The 20,544-nt window shown below is 36.6% G+C and overlaps 1 protein-coding gene across 1 annotated transcript in view; it reads right to left on the minus strand.

The window, feature by feature from the left end:
• The window catches only part of LOC113098888 (solute carrier family 2, facilitated glucose transporter member 4), a 91,078-nt gene extending 75,106 nt beyond the window's left edge, over nucleotides 1-15,972 (minus strand). The window contains exons 1-2 of the mRNA XM_026263940.1: nucleotides 15,693-15,972; nucleotides 14,340-14,435 (exon numbers count right to left, since the gene is read on the minus strand). Coding sequence (XP_026119725.1) covers nucleotides 14,340-14,435; nucleotides 15,693-15,725 — 129 coding nt within the window. The 5' untranslated portion in view covers nucleotides 15,726-15,972. The remainder of the gene's footprint in view (nucleotides 1-14,339; nucleotides 14,436-15,692) is intronic.
• Between the last annotated feature and the right edge of the window lie 4,572 nt (nucleotides 15,973-20,544).

Raw genomic sequence — 20,544 nt, forward strand, 5'->3', positions numbered from 1 at the left:
TGTTACAAAAATGCATGCTGTTTTATTGAAGGAATTTAAAAATTAAAATATAGGCCTAATATGTGAGAATATTGACATTTTGCATATAAATCCATGTAGCCTAGCTCACTAAAATAGGATACCACTTTTAATGCTTCGATGCAAAGTAAACTTAGCCTGACTACGTCAGACTTCCTACTTCCGCTCAATTTCATTTCGCTTCTGTACTCAGTCTGATACAGCGTCAGAGCTTTCTGTTTGCCACCGATCTGGAAACAGCCGGGCCAATCAACGAACAGAGGGCGAGCTGAGAGCCGTGACGTAGATGCGATTAATTTCGCATAATCTGCAAAAGTCGTTTACAGCCATGTTCACTCCGTTATTTCGCTCGCATCATCATGTGTTTACAACAGGTTTACAGTGGAAGTTCAATCATAGATTTGAGTTCGATGCATGATGTCTGTGCTTCGATGCAGCTGTACAGGCGCATAACATACGTCATAACTAAATGTATCTGATTGGCTAACGGTAACCAATGATTTTAAACTTCAGACAAGCGCCCCCTAGCGAGAGAGAAAACACTTCTCTATTATGCCATTCCAGACTCTGTCTACGAAGCAAAGTGAAGTAGCAGAGTCTGGTATTAACAGTTTTTAACAGTTTTAAATATCAGTTATTGTGCACTCTTGAAGAGAGTTTCATTGTTTTGACTGTAGTAACTAGGGCTGGGATGATATGCTAATCTGCCAATTCAATACTATCCCGATACTTGTGTGCCGATTCAATATATATTTATAATTATATATATATATAATTTAGCATTGTGATTATAGTTATATAACTATTGCAATTCGTGACTTATCCAAATTGTCTATAAAATGATGTTTGTTTCTGTAGATTTGAGGGAAAGATTAAAAACAAGGAGGTCTGGGAATGACTGAAGGGATCTGACAGCAGTGCGGGAACGAAGTAATCACCAGAATGTAAGTTCTTTGAGAATGTGTGCATTGTTTAGTACAAGTTGAGGTTTCATTTAAATGTGGCAATGTACACAGCTGGTCATAGTTTTAAATATATTTTAAAAGTTTAATTTATTTCTATAATGCACAGCTATATTTTCAGCATTAATTACTCCAGTCTACAGTGTCACATGATCTTCAGAAATCATTCTAATATGATGATTTACTGCTCAATAAATTTTTCTGATTATTATCAGTGTTGAAAACAGTTGTGCTGCCCAAACTTTTGTCTACACTACAGTTACATTTATTTATTTATTATTTATTTTATTTATTTATTTTATTTGTGGGGGTGCTAATAGCAAGAATGCATAAAATTGAAAACCAGTGGTAGAGAAGACTTTTGTAATTTTACAAAAGATTACCTTTTTTTTTCAATGTTTTGAACTTTGTGTTTCATAAAATAATCATGAAGAAAAAATGCAACTTTCCATAAATGCTAAGTTTTCTTCCCCATCATTTCTAATATGGGGTGCGCTTCCCTAAAACCAACGTTGTTCAAAAAGTTCCTTCGTTACCAATAGAGTTCAGTGGAACTAACAACCGTAGCAAGCTAACTGCAGATGTGATTTACATCATGTATGTCATGAGCAGATGTACACTTTGATCTTAGCGGCACTAATGCGATTGGGTGCATGTAAATGCACTGATTTGTGATAATCAGCAATGTTTCCCGATCAGCATATCAGTATATGAAAAAGATCATGTGACACTGAACACTGGAGTAAAGTTACTGAAAAATTCCGCTTTGCCTCATAATTATTCCAATAAATATGTTTAAGTATATTCAAAAAAACCATATGAAAACTGTTATTTCTTTCTTTCTGTTTTTTTGTTTTGTTTTGTTTTTTCAAAAAATTGATCAAATTAATCTAGCCTTGGTGAGCAGAAGAGACTTCTCTTGAAAACCATAAAGAAAAGATTCCAGATTTTTGACTGGTTGTGAACATGCATGAGCAACATTAACAAGATGATCCTCCCTTTCAGCTCAGAGGATGTTGACAGTGCAGGCCCAGGATGAAGAGGAGGAGGAAGAACACGTTTAACAATTTTCTCATAAGCTTGCCATGTGTTATAATAAAAACAATGAACATGGCTACAATAATATGCTAAATGTTATTAAAAGATTCCAGTTTGCAAGAAGTCTGAGTGTCTGACTCTACACTAGAGGAACTCTTTTCTGAAGAAGATCAGGTGCTGAGAAGGAGCCTTGTTCTACAGCAAAACACTGCATCAAGCCTCCTGTCCTTCCCTCAGAAGAACCTGTCTTCTGCTGCTGGTGTAAGAAACACACTCTTCCTCTTCTCTATCAGCTGTCCTGCACCTAACTCTGCCTCCTCAGCACTGTCTGAAAGAGTCTTCTCCACAGTCAGTAATCAGAGATCACAGATTCTTCTGAGAAAGTCGATATGCTCATTTTCTTAAAAACTTAGTTTTTTCGGGTGGGACAAATAATACAGGAGAGATGCTAGAAATCTCTATATTGTTCATTTTTCATATCTTTACGCTTTATGAATGTTTTTTTTTTCTGAGAAGCTCAAGAATTATGGTTCTTTGGTAATTGCTTTATTGTTTAGGTTTATCCTCTGATAGTGAGCACAGAGCCCTGATCATGACATTCAAGAAAAAGAAAGAAATCATGTCCATGATTTACTAATTTGTTCCCTCGATGTACTAAAACGTGCATGATTACTTGTACATTTCATTGATTTGCTAAATCGTATGCACAATTTACTAATTCGTTCTCTTGATGTATAAATAGTGTACACGTTTTAGCAAATTGAGGGAATGAAATAGAAAGTCGTGCGCATGAATTAGCCAAAAAATTTTCCTGCATGTCGTGTAATTAAAGCACATCACCACCAGACATTTATACCAGGAGCCTCATATACGACGCTCACAGTTTTACTTTGTGCAGTATCTCTGTGCAGTATCTGCTGAATTGTTTCATATCTATTTATCATGTATTTTTTGTTGCACTAAATTATGTTGTATCAATAAGTTTACTGATAATTATTTATAATTTTCACTGATAACATGATTAACCATCTCCCCATCCTTAAGACAAACATTTTCTGTTGTTCATATTGTGTAATCTATGAATTGATGTGTTTAGTTTTCTGTGCTCATAACTTAGTAACATTTTGCATGGTTAAAGAACAGGTGCAATGTTCAAAATGTTTTGGCTTCATATTTTTAGAAAGTAGTGCTGAATAAATATTGATTTGTGAATGAATGCAGTGTGTTTTTGTCTATTTTATATTAGAATGTTTTTGTATTTGTTTGCATTGCATGTATGTAATTAATGTATTAACTATGAATCCCCTATAATTAGATTACAATTAGATTTCATAAGGTTTATTTTTTGCCCCAGAGATGGATTAAGTTTATTAGTTCTTTATGTATTTCAAGGTAATGGTGAGGTGAAAATATGAATTACCAATATGATCCTGTAATGTCACGTCCTCATAACGTGCCAGTTTGGTCGTCAGGACATACTCATCATGTTCCAGCAACGTTCCACTATAACGTTGCCACGACGGATATGGGAATCACAAATTTACGTCACTGGAACGTTATGTGGTACGTCGCTGAGACCAATATGGTATTTTATAGGAACGTCCTCATAACGTGACAGTTTGGTCGCTGGGACATACTCATCACGTTCCAGCGACGTTCCACTATAACGTTGCCACGACGGATATGGGAATCACAAAGTTACGTCACTGGAACGTTATTTGGGATGTCGCTGCAACGAATATGGTTTGTTCCAGTTACGTCGTCACGACGTACCTGTGTTAGCTGGGACGTTGCTTGCCTGAGTTACAGCAACTTCCTTTTTCACTACATTAGTAGCGTGCTTTAGCACTTAGCTAAGTGTTGCTAGCATGTATTAGTATGTATCAAGTATGTTGCCAGCCTATTTACCACTTTTGACACTTTTTAATTTGTTCCTAGGAGTCCATAACAGTGTTAACATTGTCACTTCCTGTTACCAGCAGGTGGCGCTATGATTATGACTGAATTTGGTCATGGGTGTTTGTCCGGAACAGAACACCCATCACACGTGTGGAGTTTGGGGAAGATTGGACATTGCTTGCCTGAGTTACATCAACTTCCTTTTTCACTACATTATTACCATGCTTTAACACTTAGCTAAGTGTTGCTAGCATGTATTAGTATGTATCTAATATGTTGCCAGCCTATTTAACACTTGTTTACACTTTTTTATATGTTCCTAGGAGTCCATAACAGTGTTAACCTTGTCACTTCCTGTTACCAGCAGGTGGCACTATGACTATAACTGAATTTGGTCATGGGTGTTTGTTCAGAACAGAACACCTATCACACGTGTGAAGTTTGGGGAAGATCGGACATTGCTTGCCTTAGTTACAGCAACTTCCTTTTTCACTGCCTTAGTAGAATGCTTTAACACTTAGCTAAGTGTTGCTAGCATGTTTTATTATGTTTCTAGCATGTTGCAAGCCTATCTAACACTTTTTGACACTTTTTAATATGTTCCTAGGAGTCCATAACAGTGTTAACCTTGTCACTTCCTGTTACCAGCAGGTGGCACTATGACTATAACTGAATTTGGTCATGGGTGTTTGTCCGGAACAGGACACCTTTCACACGTGTGAAGTTTGGGGAGGATTGGACATTGCTTGCCTGAGTTACAGCAACTTCCTTTTCACTACATTATTAGCATGCTTTGGCACTAAGCTAAGTGTTGATAGCATGTATTAGTATGTATCTAGTATGTTGCCAGCCTATTTAACACTTGTTTACACTTTTTAATATGTTCCTAGGAGTCTGTAACAGTGTTAACCATGTCACTTCCTGTTACCAGCAGGTGGCGCTATGACTAGAATTGAATACGGGGCATATTTATGTGTTCAGGGCAGGACTCTCATCAAACTTGTTCAATTTGGGGCAGATTGGACACTGTATGCCTGAATTACAGTAACTTCCTGATTCACTGCAGTATTATGCTGCTTTAGCATTTAGCTAAGTGTTGCTAACATGTTTTAGTATGTTTCTAGCATGCTGCCAGTGTATTTATCACTTCCTGGCACTTTTTAATATGTTGCTAGGAGTCCATTACAGTGTTACACATGACACTTCCTGTTGCCAGTAGATGGCGCTATGGCTATAACCGAATACAGGCATGTTGATGTGTATAGGACAGGACTCTTGTCAAACATGTGAAGTTTGGGGCAGATCGAACATTGCTTGCCTTAGTTACAGCAACTTCCTTTTTCACTGCATTAGTAGCATGCTTTAGCCCTTAGCTAAGTGATGCTAGCATTTTTTGTATGCTTCCAGAATGTTGCCAGCCTATTAAATACTTATTGTTGCTTTTTATTATTTTTTAAGGAGTCCATAACAGTATTAGACATGCCACTTCCTGTTGCCATTAGGTGGCGCTATGACTAGAATCGAATACGGGCATATTTATGTGTTCAGGGCAGGACTCTCATCAAACTTGTTCAATTTGGGGCAGATTGAACACTGTATGCCTGAATTACAGTAACTTCCTGATTCACTGCAGTAATATGATGCTTTAGCATTTAGCAAAGTGTTGCTAACATGTTTAAGTATGTTTCTAGCCTGCTACCAGTGTATTTATCCCTTGCTGGCACTTTTTAATATGTTGCTAGGACTCCATAACATTGTTACACGTGCTAGGAGTCCATAAGGGTGTTACACATGACACTTCATGTTGCCAGTAGATGGCGCTATGACAATAACGGAGTATGGGCATGTTGATGTGTTCAGTACAGGACTCTTGTCAAATGTTTGAAGTTTGGGGCAGATCGGACGTTGCTAGCCTGAGTTACAGCAACTTCCTTATTCAACGTATTAGTTGCATTCTTTGACACTTAGCTAAATGCTGATAGCATGTTTTATTATGTTTCTAGAATTTTGCCAGCCTATTTAACACTTTTTGACACGTTTTAATTTGTCCCTAGGAGTCCATAACAGTGTTAACTTTGACAATTCCTGTTACCAGCAGGTGGCGCTATGACTATAACTGAATTTGGTCATGGGTGTTTGTTTGGAACAAAACACCTATCACACGTGTGAAGTTTGGGGAAGATCGGACATTGCTTGCCTTAGTTACAGTAACTTCCTTTTTCACTGAATTAGTAGAATGCTTTAACACTTAGCTAAGTGTTGCTAGCATGTTTTATTATGTTTCTAGCATGTTGCCAGCCTATTTAACACTTTTTGACACTTTTTAATTTGTTCCTAGGAGTCCATAACAGTGTTAACATTGTCATTTCCTGTTACCAGCAGGTGGCGCTATGACTATGACTGAATTTGGTCATGGGTGTTTGTTTGGAAAAGAACACCTATCACACAAGTAAAGTTTGGGGAAGATCGGACATTGCTTGCCTGAGTTACAGCAACTTCCTTTTTCACTACATTATTAGCATGCTTTAACACTTAGCTAAATGTTGCTAGCATGTATTAGTGTGTATGTAGTATGTTGCCAGCCTATTTAACACTTTTTGACACTTTTTAATATGTTCCTAGGAGTCTGTAATAGTGTTAACCATGTCACTTTCTGTTACCAGCAGGTGGCACTATGACTATAACTGAATTTGGTCATGGGTGTTTGTTCAGAACAGAACACCTATCACACATGTAAAGTTTGGGGAAGATCGGACATTGCTTGCCTGAGTTACAGCAACTTCCTTTTTCACTGCCTTAGTAGATTGCTTTAATACTTAGCTAAGTGTTGCTAGCATGTTTTATTATGTTTCTAGCATGTTGCCAGCCTATTTAACACTTGTTGATGCTTTTTAACATGTTCCTAGGAGTCCATAACAGTGTTAACCTTGTCACTTCCTGTTACCAGCAGGTGGCGCTATGACTATAACTGAATTCGGTCATGGATGTTTTTTCAGGACAGATAACCTATCACACGTGTGAAGTTTGAGGAAGATCGGACATTGCATGCCTGAGTTACAGCAACTTCCTGTTTCACGGCGAAACATCAAATTTGTCAGGCTGCCAGGGACACACCCCTTGACAAAAACTCAAAACCTTAGCAATTTAACATCACAAAGGTCTTATGATGACCCTGACCAAATTTTAAGATAATCCGATTAAAACTGTAGAAGCAGTTCGTCAAAGTACGAGGCATGGAAATAGCAAAAACTGCACAAAAATCATACAGGAAATTCAAAATAACTTACTTTCTGTTGGGTTTTGGATTTTGTACCACTACACTTTTTTGTAGGTAATGGTGTGTTACATGTGTGTACCGATTTTCATGAATGTACGTGAAACACAGCTCGAGGCGCACTCCGTTGAAATTTAACAGGTGGCGCTATCGAGCCATTTTGCCACACCCACTTCTGAAACCTATATCAGATGTAAATTTTCGCCAGTCCTGATGCGTGTGCAAAGTTTCGTGAGTTTTGGAGTATGTTTAGGCCCTCAAAAATGCAACTCACTACGGAGAAGAAGAAGAAGAAGAAATATAGCTGCAAGCAGCGATGGCGGGCTCAAGCCATCAGTGCAACACCACCCCTGTGGCATCAGGTAAACTGTGCCAAGCGGGCACATGCATTCACAATAGCACTCTGGCAGTCAGGTTTTAAGGGATACGGCAGTTAAAGGGTTAATCCGAATCATCTAGACTTTGAAATCGCATTCACAGAACAATATATATAACTTTAGAAACACATTTTTCAATCTGAGTTAAACCTTTTTTTGGGCTTATTTTATCAGTAAAGGAAAAAATGCCTAATAATTCTTCACACCTGAATATAAGGAGTTTTGTTTTTCTCTTCCAGGCTTCATGGTCAACTACATATGTATCACACTCGTTGCTTTCTATAGTGCAGCTCAACCAATTCTCATCCCATTCGTCCATATTTGTGAAATCACAAATCCCGGACAATATTTGTTGTAGTCCAAACAATTTGTTCATTATAGTTTTTAAAAAGTGTTTTTTGTTAAATAAAATATCTCCTTTTGAATTGGACTTTCAGCTTAGTAACTTTGCAGAACTTTTTTTTATGCTGAAACAACAACATTACAGTATAACTAAATTTGAAAAATAATAATAGCACTCCTTTAATAGGCACATAAATACAGCTATAAATGTTTTGTTCTTAAGCTATAAAGTTCAATCATTGTATTTTCATACTTTAAGTATTATAACATTATTCTAGTTGTCAGCAGGGGCACTGCACAAGATCCCGGGCCCTATGCATAGGGAGTCCTAATGGTGACAGTCCTTTGTGAGCTCATCTAAAGCAAAGACTATTTATACATTTAAATCATTCACAAATGAGATTTAAAGGAACATTCATCTACCAAACTAAAAAGTCAAACACAACATGGAGGGATACAGAACACAGAAATATTTTTTCAAGATGGATAAAAAGAAACTGTACAGCTGTACACTTGATAAAATATATATATATATATATATATATATATATATATATATATATATATATATATATATATTTTATCAAGTATATATATATATATATATTTTTTTTTTTTTATCAAGTATATATATATATATACATGTGTCTGTGTGTGTGTATTGGCTTTCCAATGCCGTTGATAATAGGGGTTAGCAAGTTTAAAACACGTACAGAGTCCATGCAGACGGATGTAGATGCATAACAAATGTCTTTCTTTATTACTTGAACTCCATTAAAAATGATCTCAAACGTCTTGTGTCCTCTCCTTGTTCACATGTACACACAAAGCCATACCTTATGGACTGCATACAACCAGAATCCACCTGGAGAGCAAGTCTACAGTGCACTCAAAAACTGTGCTTCCCACATACCAACACACACACATATATATATATATATATATATATATATATATATATATATATATATATATAATTCAAGTGTACAGTTTCCTTTTATTGCATATTGAAATAAATATTTCTGTATCAATCTGTGTTGTGTTTGTTTATTTTTATTTTTCTTAGGAAGATAACTGACCCTTTACTCTCCTTTTTAAAATATGTCCTTATAAACCAAGAAAAAGTTATTTATAGCTGTATTTATAAGCTGCTTACTAATGACTATTAATGTTGGGACAAGACTTTATAAAGCACGAACTGACTATTTACTAATGAGTACAGTTATTATAAAGTGTTACCAATGCATTTACTAATGTTAGCAAATAAGACATTATTTTACAGTGTTATCAAATCCTTAAATGATTTATAAGTGTTCTGCTTGCATTACAGCTTAGTCTTCATCTGTGAGCTGAACAGATTTACTGTTACATCCATGACATTATGTAAATTCAAATAAATAGCATGTCAGAGGATGTCATAGGTCAGTATCAAATGAGTTTGAAATTATTATTTGCAGCACAAATAAGGTTTTTTAGGATTTTTTAAAATCCCTAAAACTGTCAGAAAAGGATAAGGCCTAAGATATTTCTATGTGAGTGGCTAAATTTATTTTTGTTTTTATAATCGTAATACATAAACTATGAAATTATACAAAATGTACAAAAAAGTAAATAAATAAATACACTACATTAAAAAAGCAGCCAAGACAAATGAGTCTCCTTTTTTATATATATAGATTAAAATTGAAGACAGAAGCAGCTGGTATATGCGGTCACTTAATATTCAAATCCAGTAGATCCACTTCAGATTTATTTCTCAACAGTTTATGTTCACGTGGCTGTTTTCGTTTATATTCGCCAAGCTATTATGTATTTTGAAATAATCTTGTCCGTGATGTGTTCGTTCGTACGACGAAAGGCAGAATCCTGCAGCTCGAGAGATATATGTTATTGTGCCAGTCGCGCTTTCAAATAGTCTTGCACACTTAAACGGGTCACAAACACCTGTATTTAGCTCTTGTTGTGTTATAATGTGTGTATTGTGTGCATTTATGGCAATATTTTATTTTAAAAAGCTCTTAAACAAGAATAAATTTGTTAGTTTTGAACTTGTGGCACTGTGCGCGCTGATCGGAGCGGTGATTTCAGATAGGCAGCCACAAATATTTAATTTTCACACAAACAGTTCAAAAACATCTTAATTTAGCTCTTGGTGTGTTCTAATTTGTGAATTGTGTGATATCGCTGCAATACTTTATTCTTAATAGCTATGAAACAAGAATAAACTCGTTTTTTCTGAGCTCGTCATTCCACACGCTCCTGCTCAGAGCGGTGATTAATCTCTCCTGTTTCTCACGTATCACTGACCACACATCAATTATTAATGAGCCCTGACCCGGTAATAATCATATATGTTGGTTTAGCTTGTCAGTGTGAATTAAATCTAAGTATTTATTTGTATTTTAACCGATTTAAAAGAGAAACTAAAACTCCGGTAATTGCACCTGTAGGGGCGCAATTTCTCTCAGACAATGATAGTCTAAGCACATACACTCAAACAGAGGGACAGAAGTGAGATGAGATGTCTGACAGTTTTTTAATTTTCTGTTACCCATACAGTGTTGTAAAGTCGTGAAACTATCCATATTTACTCAGAATGACTTTTTGTCTGTATGAAAAAAGGTTTTGAAGTGTTTGGAATTAAAAAATGCAGGAAAATTAATAATTCCATTTTTAATGTCATTTAAAAAAAATCACAGAGACAAAACCATTCAAGCTATCCAAAATCTATTGGCAATTTAAGTTGTTTAAAATGTTTTGGCATCATGTAGACAAAATTTGGTGTGTATAGTGTTACTCTCCTCTGAGCAGTATGCATTAATTCACAGCTAAATGTAAAAAAAAATCCACATTCAAATCAAAATAGCTGACTTCCTGTTGATCGTAGCTGATGACTGTGAATTAGAAAGTTGTCCGTCTTGATGAGAACAATTTTTGTACCGAGTTTGGTGTCTGTAGCTAAAACTAACCCCCCCACTTTTGACAAAAGGTGGCGCTATAGAGTGCCTCTTCCACGCCCTCTTATGAACTTTTGCCAGTGTCTAGTTATCATAAATACTGATATGTGTTCTGAGTTTGATGAAATTCTAAGCATGTTATATGCCTCAAAATCACCTGAGAAGTATTCCAGTTTAACATGTTGCCACGGCAACAATATTTTTAGATATCAATATCCCCCCAGCAGATTTATATAGGCTGTGTTTTAACATTATTCTGATGAAGTTTGAAGCAAATTGAGTAATAATAAGATGCTGAATTCAAAGCATTTTGAAAATGACACACTTCCTGCTGCCAGTTGGTGGCGCTATAACTTTGACTCCTAATAGTCACATATATGCGATCGACATCATACAAAGAATAATCTGATGAAGTTTGATTAAAATCAGGAAATGTATGTGGATGGTATTAGACACTTCCTGTTTCTCATTTCTCGCCATAATTTCAACACCTCGCCACGAGCAAACCGTTAGAGATATCAAAAATCCCCTGGCAATTTTTCATCCCCAATGTCTTGAGATCATGTTGACCGAATTTGGTGGCAATCTGCAAAAAAACCTATGACAAGTATTTCAAATTCCAGAGCATGCGCTTTTTACATAACTCTAAATAGCTGACTTCCTGTTGGGCAGAGCCTATGACATGCAATACGAAAGTTGTTCGGCACGATGAGATCTATATGTGTACTGAGTTTCATATGCATATGTGTGAGTATGTGTGAGCTATACATCAACATTTATGACTGTGATCCAGGGGGCGCCGTAGAGCCCTTGTGCCACGCCCGGGTCCCAGCCTCCGCAGGCTCCTAAAGGCCACAGATTCCAAAGTGTGCGCAAATTTTCAAGAGTTTTTGAGTATGTTAAGGACCCCAAAAGCCCCCACAACTTTGACGAAAAATATGAATACTAAACCCTAAATAACCAACTTCCTGTTGGGCGGAGCCTATGACATGCAGTACGAAAGTTGTTTGGTTTGATGAGATCTACATGTGTACCGAGTTTCGTGTGTCTACGTGCAAGTATGTATGATATATGGCCCTCGGTATTCCAGGGGGCGCTGTAGAGCCCCTGTGCCACGCCCGTATATCTGTCTCTGCCCAGCCCTAATGGCCGCAGGTTCCAAGGTGTGTGCCAATTTTCAAGAGTTTTCGAGCATGTTAAGGACACCAAAAGCCCCCGTAACGTTGGAAAAAAATAATAATAATAATAAAAAATAATCCTAAGGAAAACAATAGGGCTCTCGCCCTCCAGGCTTGAGCCCTAATAAACGGAGCAATTCCAATAGGGTCCTCGCACTGCAGTGCTTGGGCCCTAATTAAAGCTGCAATCAGCGATGAACGGGCCCTCGCACCCGGGCTCACCGCAATTGTGTGGCTTTAGTAAAAAGGTGAAGGTGAGAAATATGCATTTCAAATCGTAATTACACTGTGAAGTTTGGGGAAGATCGGACATTGCTTGCCTGAGTTACAGCAACTTCCTTTTTCACTGCCTTAGTAGAATGCTTTAACACTTAGCTAAGTGTTGCTAGCATGTTTTATCATGTTTCTAGCATGTTGCCAGCCTATTTAACACTTTTTGACACTTTTTATTTGTTCCTAGGATTCCATAACAGTGTTAACCTTGTCACTTCCTGTTACCAGCATAACACCTATCACATGTGTGAAGTTTGGGGAAGATCGGACATTGCTTGGCTGAGTTACAGCAACTTCCTCTTTCACGGCGAAACATCAAATTTGTCAGGCCGCCAGGGACACACCCCTTGACGAGAACTCAAAACCTTCGCAATTTAACATCACAAAGCTCTTATGATGATCCTCACCAAATTTTAAGATAATCTGATTAAAACTGTAGGAGGAGTTCATCAAAGTACGAGGCATGGAACTGGCAAAAACTGCACAAAAATCACACAGGAAATTCAAAATAACTTACTTCCTGTTGGGTTTTGGATTTTGTTCCAGGAGATTTTTTTGTAGTTAATGGTGTGTTACGTGTGTACCAATTTTCATGAATGTACGTGAAAAACAGCTCGCTATCGAGCCATTTTGCCACACCCACTTCTGAAACCATCTATCAGATGTAAATTTTCGCCAGTCCTGATGCGTGTGCAAAGTTTAGTGAGTTTTGGAGCATGTTTAGGCCCTCAAAAATGTGATTCATTTCGGAGAAGAAGAAGAAGAAGAAACGGAGCAATTCCAATAGGGTCCTCGCACTGCAGTGCTCTGGCCCTAATAATAATAAACGGAGCAGATACAATAGGGTCCTCACACCATCGGTGCTCGGGCCCTAACAAATGGAGCAGAAACAAGACGGTCCTCGGACCATCGGTGCTTGGGCCCTAATAAACAAAGCAGATACAAGAGGGTCCTTGCACCATCGGTGCTCTGGCCCTAACTATGTATCATTATTGTGATGGGGGCCCTGCAGTAAGTCAAAGCACTGTGGCTCAGTGAAGTCTTAATGCAGCCCTGGTGATCTGGTGTTTGTGGGCAGCATAACACCATTCCAGAAACCACAGACTGTCAACCCCTCAGCTCACCCTCAGCCCATCATCTCTGATGTGGGTTCACCATGGGTCTGCCAATCTCCTTCGGTGTCATGGCTTGAGGATCCCTTTTCTCCGCCTCCAGCCTCTGAGTCCCAGTCGTCAGCCTTTACTTCACCATGGCTCCTCCATCAATTGGCTCCTCTGTGAGCTGTTTTCAAGACTTCGGTCTGGGTCCCGTCTGGCTTTCCAGTCCTGGCTCCTACCTCTGTTTGTTCCTCCCTCCATCGTCATCACCCTGGTTATCTGCCTGCTTCTGTGCCCTTCACCACTGCCTCGTCCTCCTCCTAAACCCCCTCCCTCCTTTGTCTGTCCTGTCACAGTGCAAGATCACACCTTCCAGGATGGGGTAGTTCTGTCACCACCATGGACTTTTGGTTTTTCTTCCCTCATGTTTTCCCCAACCTAGTTTTCCCTCATGTGTTGATTAGTTCATTCTTTTCGCCTGTGTTCAGTTAATCTAGTCATTACTCCCTTGTTTAGTTGAGTTAGTATAAGTGCTCCCCGTTCTGTTCCTTATGTTGTCCAGTATTGTTTGATGTTTTTTTGCTGTGTGTTCCCTTTGCCTTCATGGATTATCAACTTCTTGGATTCGGATTGAATTGCCTTTCCTTTACAAGTTGCGTGACAATTGTATGTTCGCCGTACGAACAGATTAGTTGATGGTAATATTAATTATTCTACAGTTACTGCAAGCAGCTGTTATAAATAATTGTAATTATTTATATACATTTCCCTTTTGAGCTGTCTATAAATATAATTACATGCAATATAATATAATATAATATAAATATATTTTTTTGTTTTGTTTTTAATAAAGATTTAAAAATATATTTATAATGTTTTTAAAATACTTATGAGTAACTGATTTAAGTATAGATGAAATATTACCTTCTGTGGAGCGTTGATGACTCCAATGTTGTAGCCAAACTGAAAGGAACCCAGTACAGCAGTGAACACTGACAGTGCAAGGGTTCCAGTTATGCTCTGCAGGACAGCAAAATGTACAATGTTTATAACTGCAATATACATTCTTGAAACAGGGATATTTTATCTGCTCACTGATATTCAAAGTATAATACTTTACAGTAAGGTCCCATTAGTTAATGTAAGTTAATGTATTAACTAATATTAACTTTCAATGAGCAATACATGTTACAGTATTTATTAATTTATTAAAATTGTTACAGTAGTCAACATTAGCTCAGGCCCATTAAATATTAATAGACAACTTTTAATTTTAAAGTAAGTAAAGTAAAGTAAAGTTCATGTTAACTAATGTAATTAACTATTGTGAACAAATGGAACTATTCAGATATAATCAAATAAAAAAATAAAAGTTACAAATCTGTAATGTAAAGTTACAAAAAAGGTAAAAAAAAAAAAATGTTAATCCAAATCTTTAACTAAGGTTTAAAAAGTTATTACAGCAATACTGTCATACCTGTATTACAGCAATACGGTGACTGTCAGACCTATCTGTCTATAGTTTTAAATATGCATTTTATATTTCAAATATTGTAATTCTATATTTATAAATTGGGATATATATATATATACCATGACAAATATATGGTTTTATAGTATGTTATACTTCTTATGAATGACAAAACATTAAAAATTAGGTCTTTAAACATGCTGGAATAGTAACAATATTGGTTGCCCATTAGTGGTCTCTCGGTGTCATGATTACTGTCATCACACCACAAAGTGTGGTACAGAGTACTGGTATTCAGCTAGTTACACTTTATCATTTAAAGTCTACTTTGTGACTGCAATGCTTTTACTAAGTACCTCCAGGTCATTTAAAAGCAAAGATTTGACCTTGAAACATGTGACCATTTACATACTTCCTCCAAATGCAAAGTTGACTTTGACTTTGCCATCTAATACTCTCACTCTCAATGTATTTTGTTTAAAGCGGTATATAAATAAAGGTGACTTGACTTGACTTAACTGGATCGCCATATCCCAAAACAATTTTATCATCTTACCAGAACTGACAGAAGCTGCACATCTGAATTTGAGTCTAATATTTCATCAGTCACATTCTCATAATGTATTACTTTAGGTTTTCAAAATAAAATAAAATTGCAGCCATTAATGCAAACATAAACATATTATTGTTTTAATTGCAAGCAACTAGAAATTGAGTTTAAAATGTTTATATTTTAAAGATTCAAGTTAAACAGTCATTAGAGTGTTTCACAGATCATATTATCTAACATACTACATTGTCATTACCTCCCCTCCCAACTGCTGAAACCCAGCCGGCATGATGCTGAGTGTGCGAGACTCAAAGTTTTGGTCCTATCTCGGAAGTTTACTCCAACCAGTATTACTCCAAAGCACTGATCTGTGAATTTAATTTGTCCTTTTGAACATGCGCATAGACAAGTGCTAGATAAAAAAAAAAAAAGTATAGAACATGGATCTAGGCTAAAGTGTTACTCCAGTGTCTATAATTTCCTCAGTGACACATGAGGTTTTAAGAGGAGGGCATGGGGAAACATGCTCACACACTATCCCCTGCATGTATTTTTGAAGTTTGGGCCAAGGCAGAGGGGAGGGGTTTAGATCTACATGAAAAGTGTAGCAACAGTGACTGGACTTTCCATTAGCTCCAGTCCTACAAGGTTGGTTTATCAACACACAAATTGTCTTGACCTTATGTGTCATTGCGTAAAAGAGTAAGGGGCATGGCTTGCATTAAGTTTGCTTTATTTCAGTTTAATAAGCTTTTGTCTTTGCACAGACCTAAAGAGACAGAAAAAGAGTGGTGGGCACATTACATTTAGCATAGAACTTGAGACTAATTACTAAAAATGTAAATATGAACAAACTGTTAGACATTATGTATATCCTCACTTACAAGCTGAAAGTATTATTTGAATGTATGGTTTGAGATCAGAGATTCACTTTGTTGGTTCAGCTTCTACCACACGATTAGTTGGGTCAAGAGAGTCCAAATGCCCAGCCTGATGGTTTAGAACTCAACAGCATGGGCCAAGAGTGGTTGACTGGACTGAACTAGTCTCTATTGTCAAGCTTTTCATAGCTTAAAAATCCCTTACTATTTTGGAACACATGCCTAAGAGGTCACAAACTCTGCCTATAACCCCCTCCACACAAACTCATTCCCATGTCACATGAAAAGAATCCTCCCGAGGAAACAGGTGTTACTCAATTGTGGACTGTACCACTTATATCTTGAGGTGTGCAGGGTCTTTTTTGGAGTTGAAATTTATGAGGCTGGGGGTTAGAGTCTTGACAACAAAACAATACGACTGATGCAATTTACTCAATTTAAAAGCCCTAATTACCACCTACCACCCACCCCTGTTAGTTTAACATGCCTCCAATTCATGCCACTTTCTCTCCCTCGCTTGTCTTGCTCCAATCAAACAACTCTCTCCTTGATCTCTGATGTTCCTGGCAAAGAAAGAGTGGTTAAATCTGATACCTGTCAGCTGAAGGGCCCCAGTCAGTGTCATATGTGGCTTTCTCACTGTGAACCCAGAGAAACCAAATCCTTAAAAGATAGACACAGGGTCTGCTACAGCATTAATATCATAGATCTAATTTAAAAATATTTTTGATTTGATGCTTTAATTTTCATACATCAACTCCTAAATATAGAAATTGCATTTTTTCAAATGTGATAAAATGTCTAAAATAAAAATAATAATAAAAAGGTAATTCATCTATATTGTCATTGAAGTATTGCAAAGCAAAGCCCGAAAGTACTGCAGAGAGCTTACTAACATTCAAAAGAAAAATAAGAGGATTATTATTATTATCATACAAGAATCATTATAAATCTTTTATTTATGTACATGGAAGGGAACTGCTTAAATTATCTAGATTTGAAATCACTGGGCTGTTTCAAATATGGATTAATCCACTTGTTGGGTTAAATATTTTAATAAAAATTTTAACCCAAAAGTTGGGTTAATCCATATTTGACCCAAAATTTGATTGAAACAACCAAGTTTTTTTTTTTTTAAAGAAAAAAATAGAAAGCCCTGTTTGTGTTTAATCAGAGTAGGTCCATAATCAGGGTATCTTCCGTCCATTCCAAATCCGTTTCAAATTAAAAAACAGAAAACGAAAAACTCAAGAGGATTCAAGTGAGAGAACATGAATTAAATAACCAGAAATGGAAAAATGGCTCGTTCATTCGTTATTCCATCTAGGTTAACAAACGGAAAATGAGTTTTTGACTTGATTTCTCATTTTGTCGTTTTGGGTTTAAAAAACGGCTTATGGCTTCAATATTTCATTCGAACTTGTGGGCGGAGCTGAAACGCTCCTTTCATCTGATTGGTCGGATCGCTCCGCCTTCAACTCGATCTTACATTCTTTCAGAATAAGAGTCTTATAAGAGTAGTGTCTGAAACCACCGCTCACTGTTAATTAACATAATATTTGAGTCAGATGTTGCTGCGCACATAATTCGTGCTGCTGTGACTTGCAAGTCACGCCTTTAAATTATTTCTAGTATTGTATGAATATTGTCCCACTGTAAATACAGTGCAAATAGTTTTGTCTCCTTGGATAAAAGTGAAGAGGAAATAAAAATCAATAATAGACTGAACAGTTTCATGATAATATGTCTGTAACATTTACCACTCTCATCTTTTAAGTCAAAAGCCACTAGGTAGGTGTGTGTGACATTAATAATTAATTGGGGAAATTACTATAGTTAAATTTATGAAATAAATTAGTAATATTCGTTTTATTACATACTAAATTGAATGGTTTTTCTTTTAGTCTTCTTTGTTGGCCTTGAGAAAGCCAACATATATTTGAACATTATTATCATTTATTATGAGAGTAATTGACAAGGACTAAAATTTTAATGTTTCACCAAATTTCCTTCTCAAAAAATCCTAGTGACTTTCATTATCTGAGCAATGAAGGTCTTACACTTAATGTCCACTAGAGGGGGAGACAGGATTTCTATTTACGTAAAATGGCAAATAAATACATTAATTTCATGTGTACTACCATGAATATGCCATATCTGTGTACAAGAATAAACTTCACACTTCAAGCTGTACTTTAAAACTTCCCATTCTGGCTTTTTCAACCTACCTCCAAATGTATTTTAATATATTTTTTATTCACACTGGTTTATGCATTTAATGTTTGTCCATCTAGAACTTTTATTTTTCATGAGCTGTACATTTTAAGATGTACTCAGTGTTGATAAATCACATGCACTGAATGTAAATGCTAATGTCAGGACTCTCAGTCCTCCTCTTGGATGGCCAGTGTCCTGCAAAGTTTAGCTACCCCAAATAAACACACCTAAGCTAAGCAAGGTCTTCAGGATCAGTAGCAATGTCCAAGCAAGTGTGTTGGAACTGAACTCTGCAGAACATGGTTCTCCCGGTTCAGGACTGGGTTTTAAATCTATAAATGAATTTGTACAGTTGGGTGTCTGCATGCAGAGGTGTACTTCAGTAAGTACAATGTAAACTGTAATCTATAAAGACAAATCTTCAGATAAGCATTAAGGCCACTGCCTTGAGGTCTCCATCCATTGGTCAAAACAGACCTCGCACCCCACCACACTCCTGCTAGCTGTCAACATTAATTGCGGCTGGTGCCAAATAAAAATTATTATGTATCCCTTGTGCATTGTTCAAATTCACTACCCTTTCGTTATGTTCGGGATGAACACATTCACTCAATTAAACTGCTATAAGCATTAGATAAAAAAATTTTCCCCTAATTTATTGTTGGTGGATGTTTTTTTTTCACTGACTTCCATTATAATTACATTTTTGATTGCAAAGTCATGAAAAATAATCATGCATTCTTGATTGTTTGTGGTTTTCCCTGTTGGGAAGAGGTAAAATTTGTTATTTTGTTTACAGTTGATCACTAGGTGGGACCATCAACCCTTTAGATAGGCCTGTGCAAAAAAAAGCTTAGTTTCTGACTTGTATATAGAGTTATGTGGAGTATAACAGCAAATTATATTGTGTGTATGTGTGTAGGAGAGAGAGAGAGAGAGAGAGAGAGAGAGAGAGAGACTTTTGCGCACTTACCTTGATGTATTTGAGAAAATCTAAATGTACACCTCAGCTCTCAGATCTACATGGAGTAAACAAAAGTGTATTTATGCACCTGCTGCCTTTTAATGGTGGTGATAAGTATAGACTAAACAAAAACAGTACATGGATTTAAACACTTGCATGCCATCCTTCTGGTCATTTGATGGTGAGAAGAGCAGCAAGCAATACGAGAAAGGGCTTGACTTGAACCAGAGTTTTAGAAATGATTATGCAGCTTGACCCCTCCAGCGAGTTGCTGCTTATTTGAAGTTGGTATTGCATTTTGGTCCATAATCAATTATGTTCAAAGTAGTTTTTTTTATAAGATTTAAAGGTTTTAAACTGGCTTCACCATCAAGAAAAGACAAGTATTTCACACATAGGCCCTCCGTTCTTTTCACCATCAAAAGTCAGCAGGTGCATAAACACACTTCTTTTTTTTTATTGTTTAGTCCATGTAGTTCTGAGAGCATGAGGTGCATATTTGGATTTTTTTCAGATACATCAAGGTAAGTAAACAAAGGTCTCTCCCACACTCTCTCTCTCTCTCAAACACACACACACACACACACTATAATTTGCTGTTAAACTCCATATAACTCTATATACAGGCCAGAAACTAAGCCTTTTTTTGTACAGGCCTAAAGGGTTAATGGTCCCACCTAGTGATCAACTGTAAAAATAACAAATGTTACCTCTTCCCAACAGGGAAAACCACCAACAATCAAGAGTGCATGATTATATGGTGTCATGGCTTTGCAATCAAAAAATGTTGTTATAATGGAAGTCAATGGGACAAAAACAGCCACCAACAATAAATGAGGGAGAAAAAATTAAAATCTAATGCTGCACAAAACTAACAATACATCAAAGCTAATCTACAGTTATTAATCTTTGACATGCCCAAGACTGTCATAAAAGGTAAAAAAAAAATATCCAGTCCACAATTACTTTTTATATTGAAAATATGTCATTTTGTGTGTGTTTTTTCTTCCCAAATCAGTGACATAATTTATGAACTTGGTAATTAA

Source organism: Carassius auratus, unplaced genomic scaffold, assembly GCF_003368295.1.
Source record: "Carassius auratus strain Wakin unplaced genomic scaffold, ASM336829v1 scaf_tig00216727, whole genome shotgun sequence".
Lineage (NCBI taxonomy): Eukaryota > Metazoa > Chordata > Actinopteri > Cypriniformes > Cyprinidae > Carassius > Carassius auratus.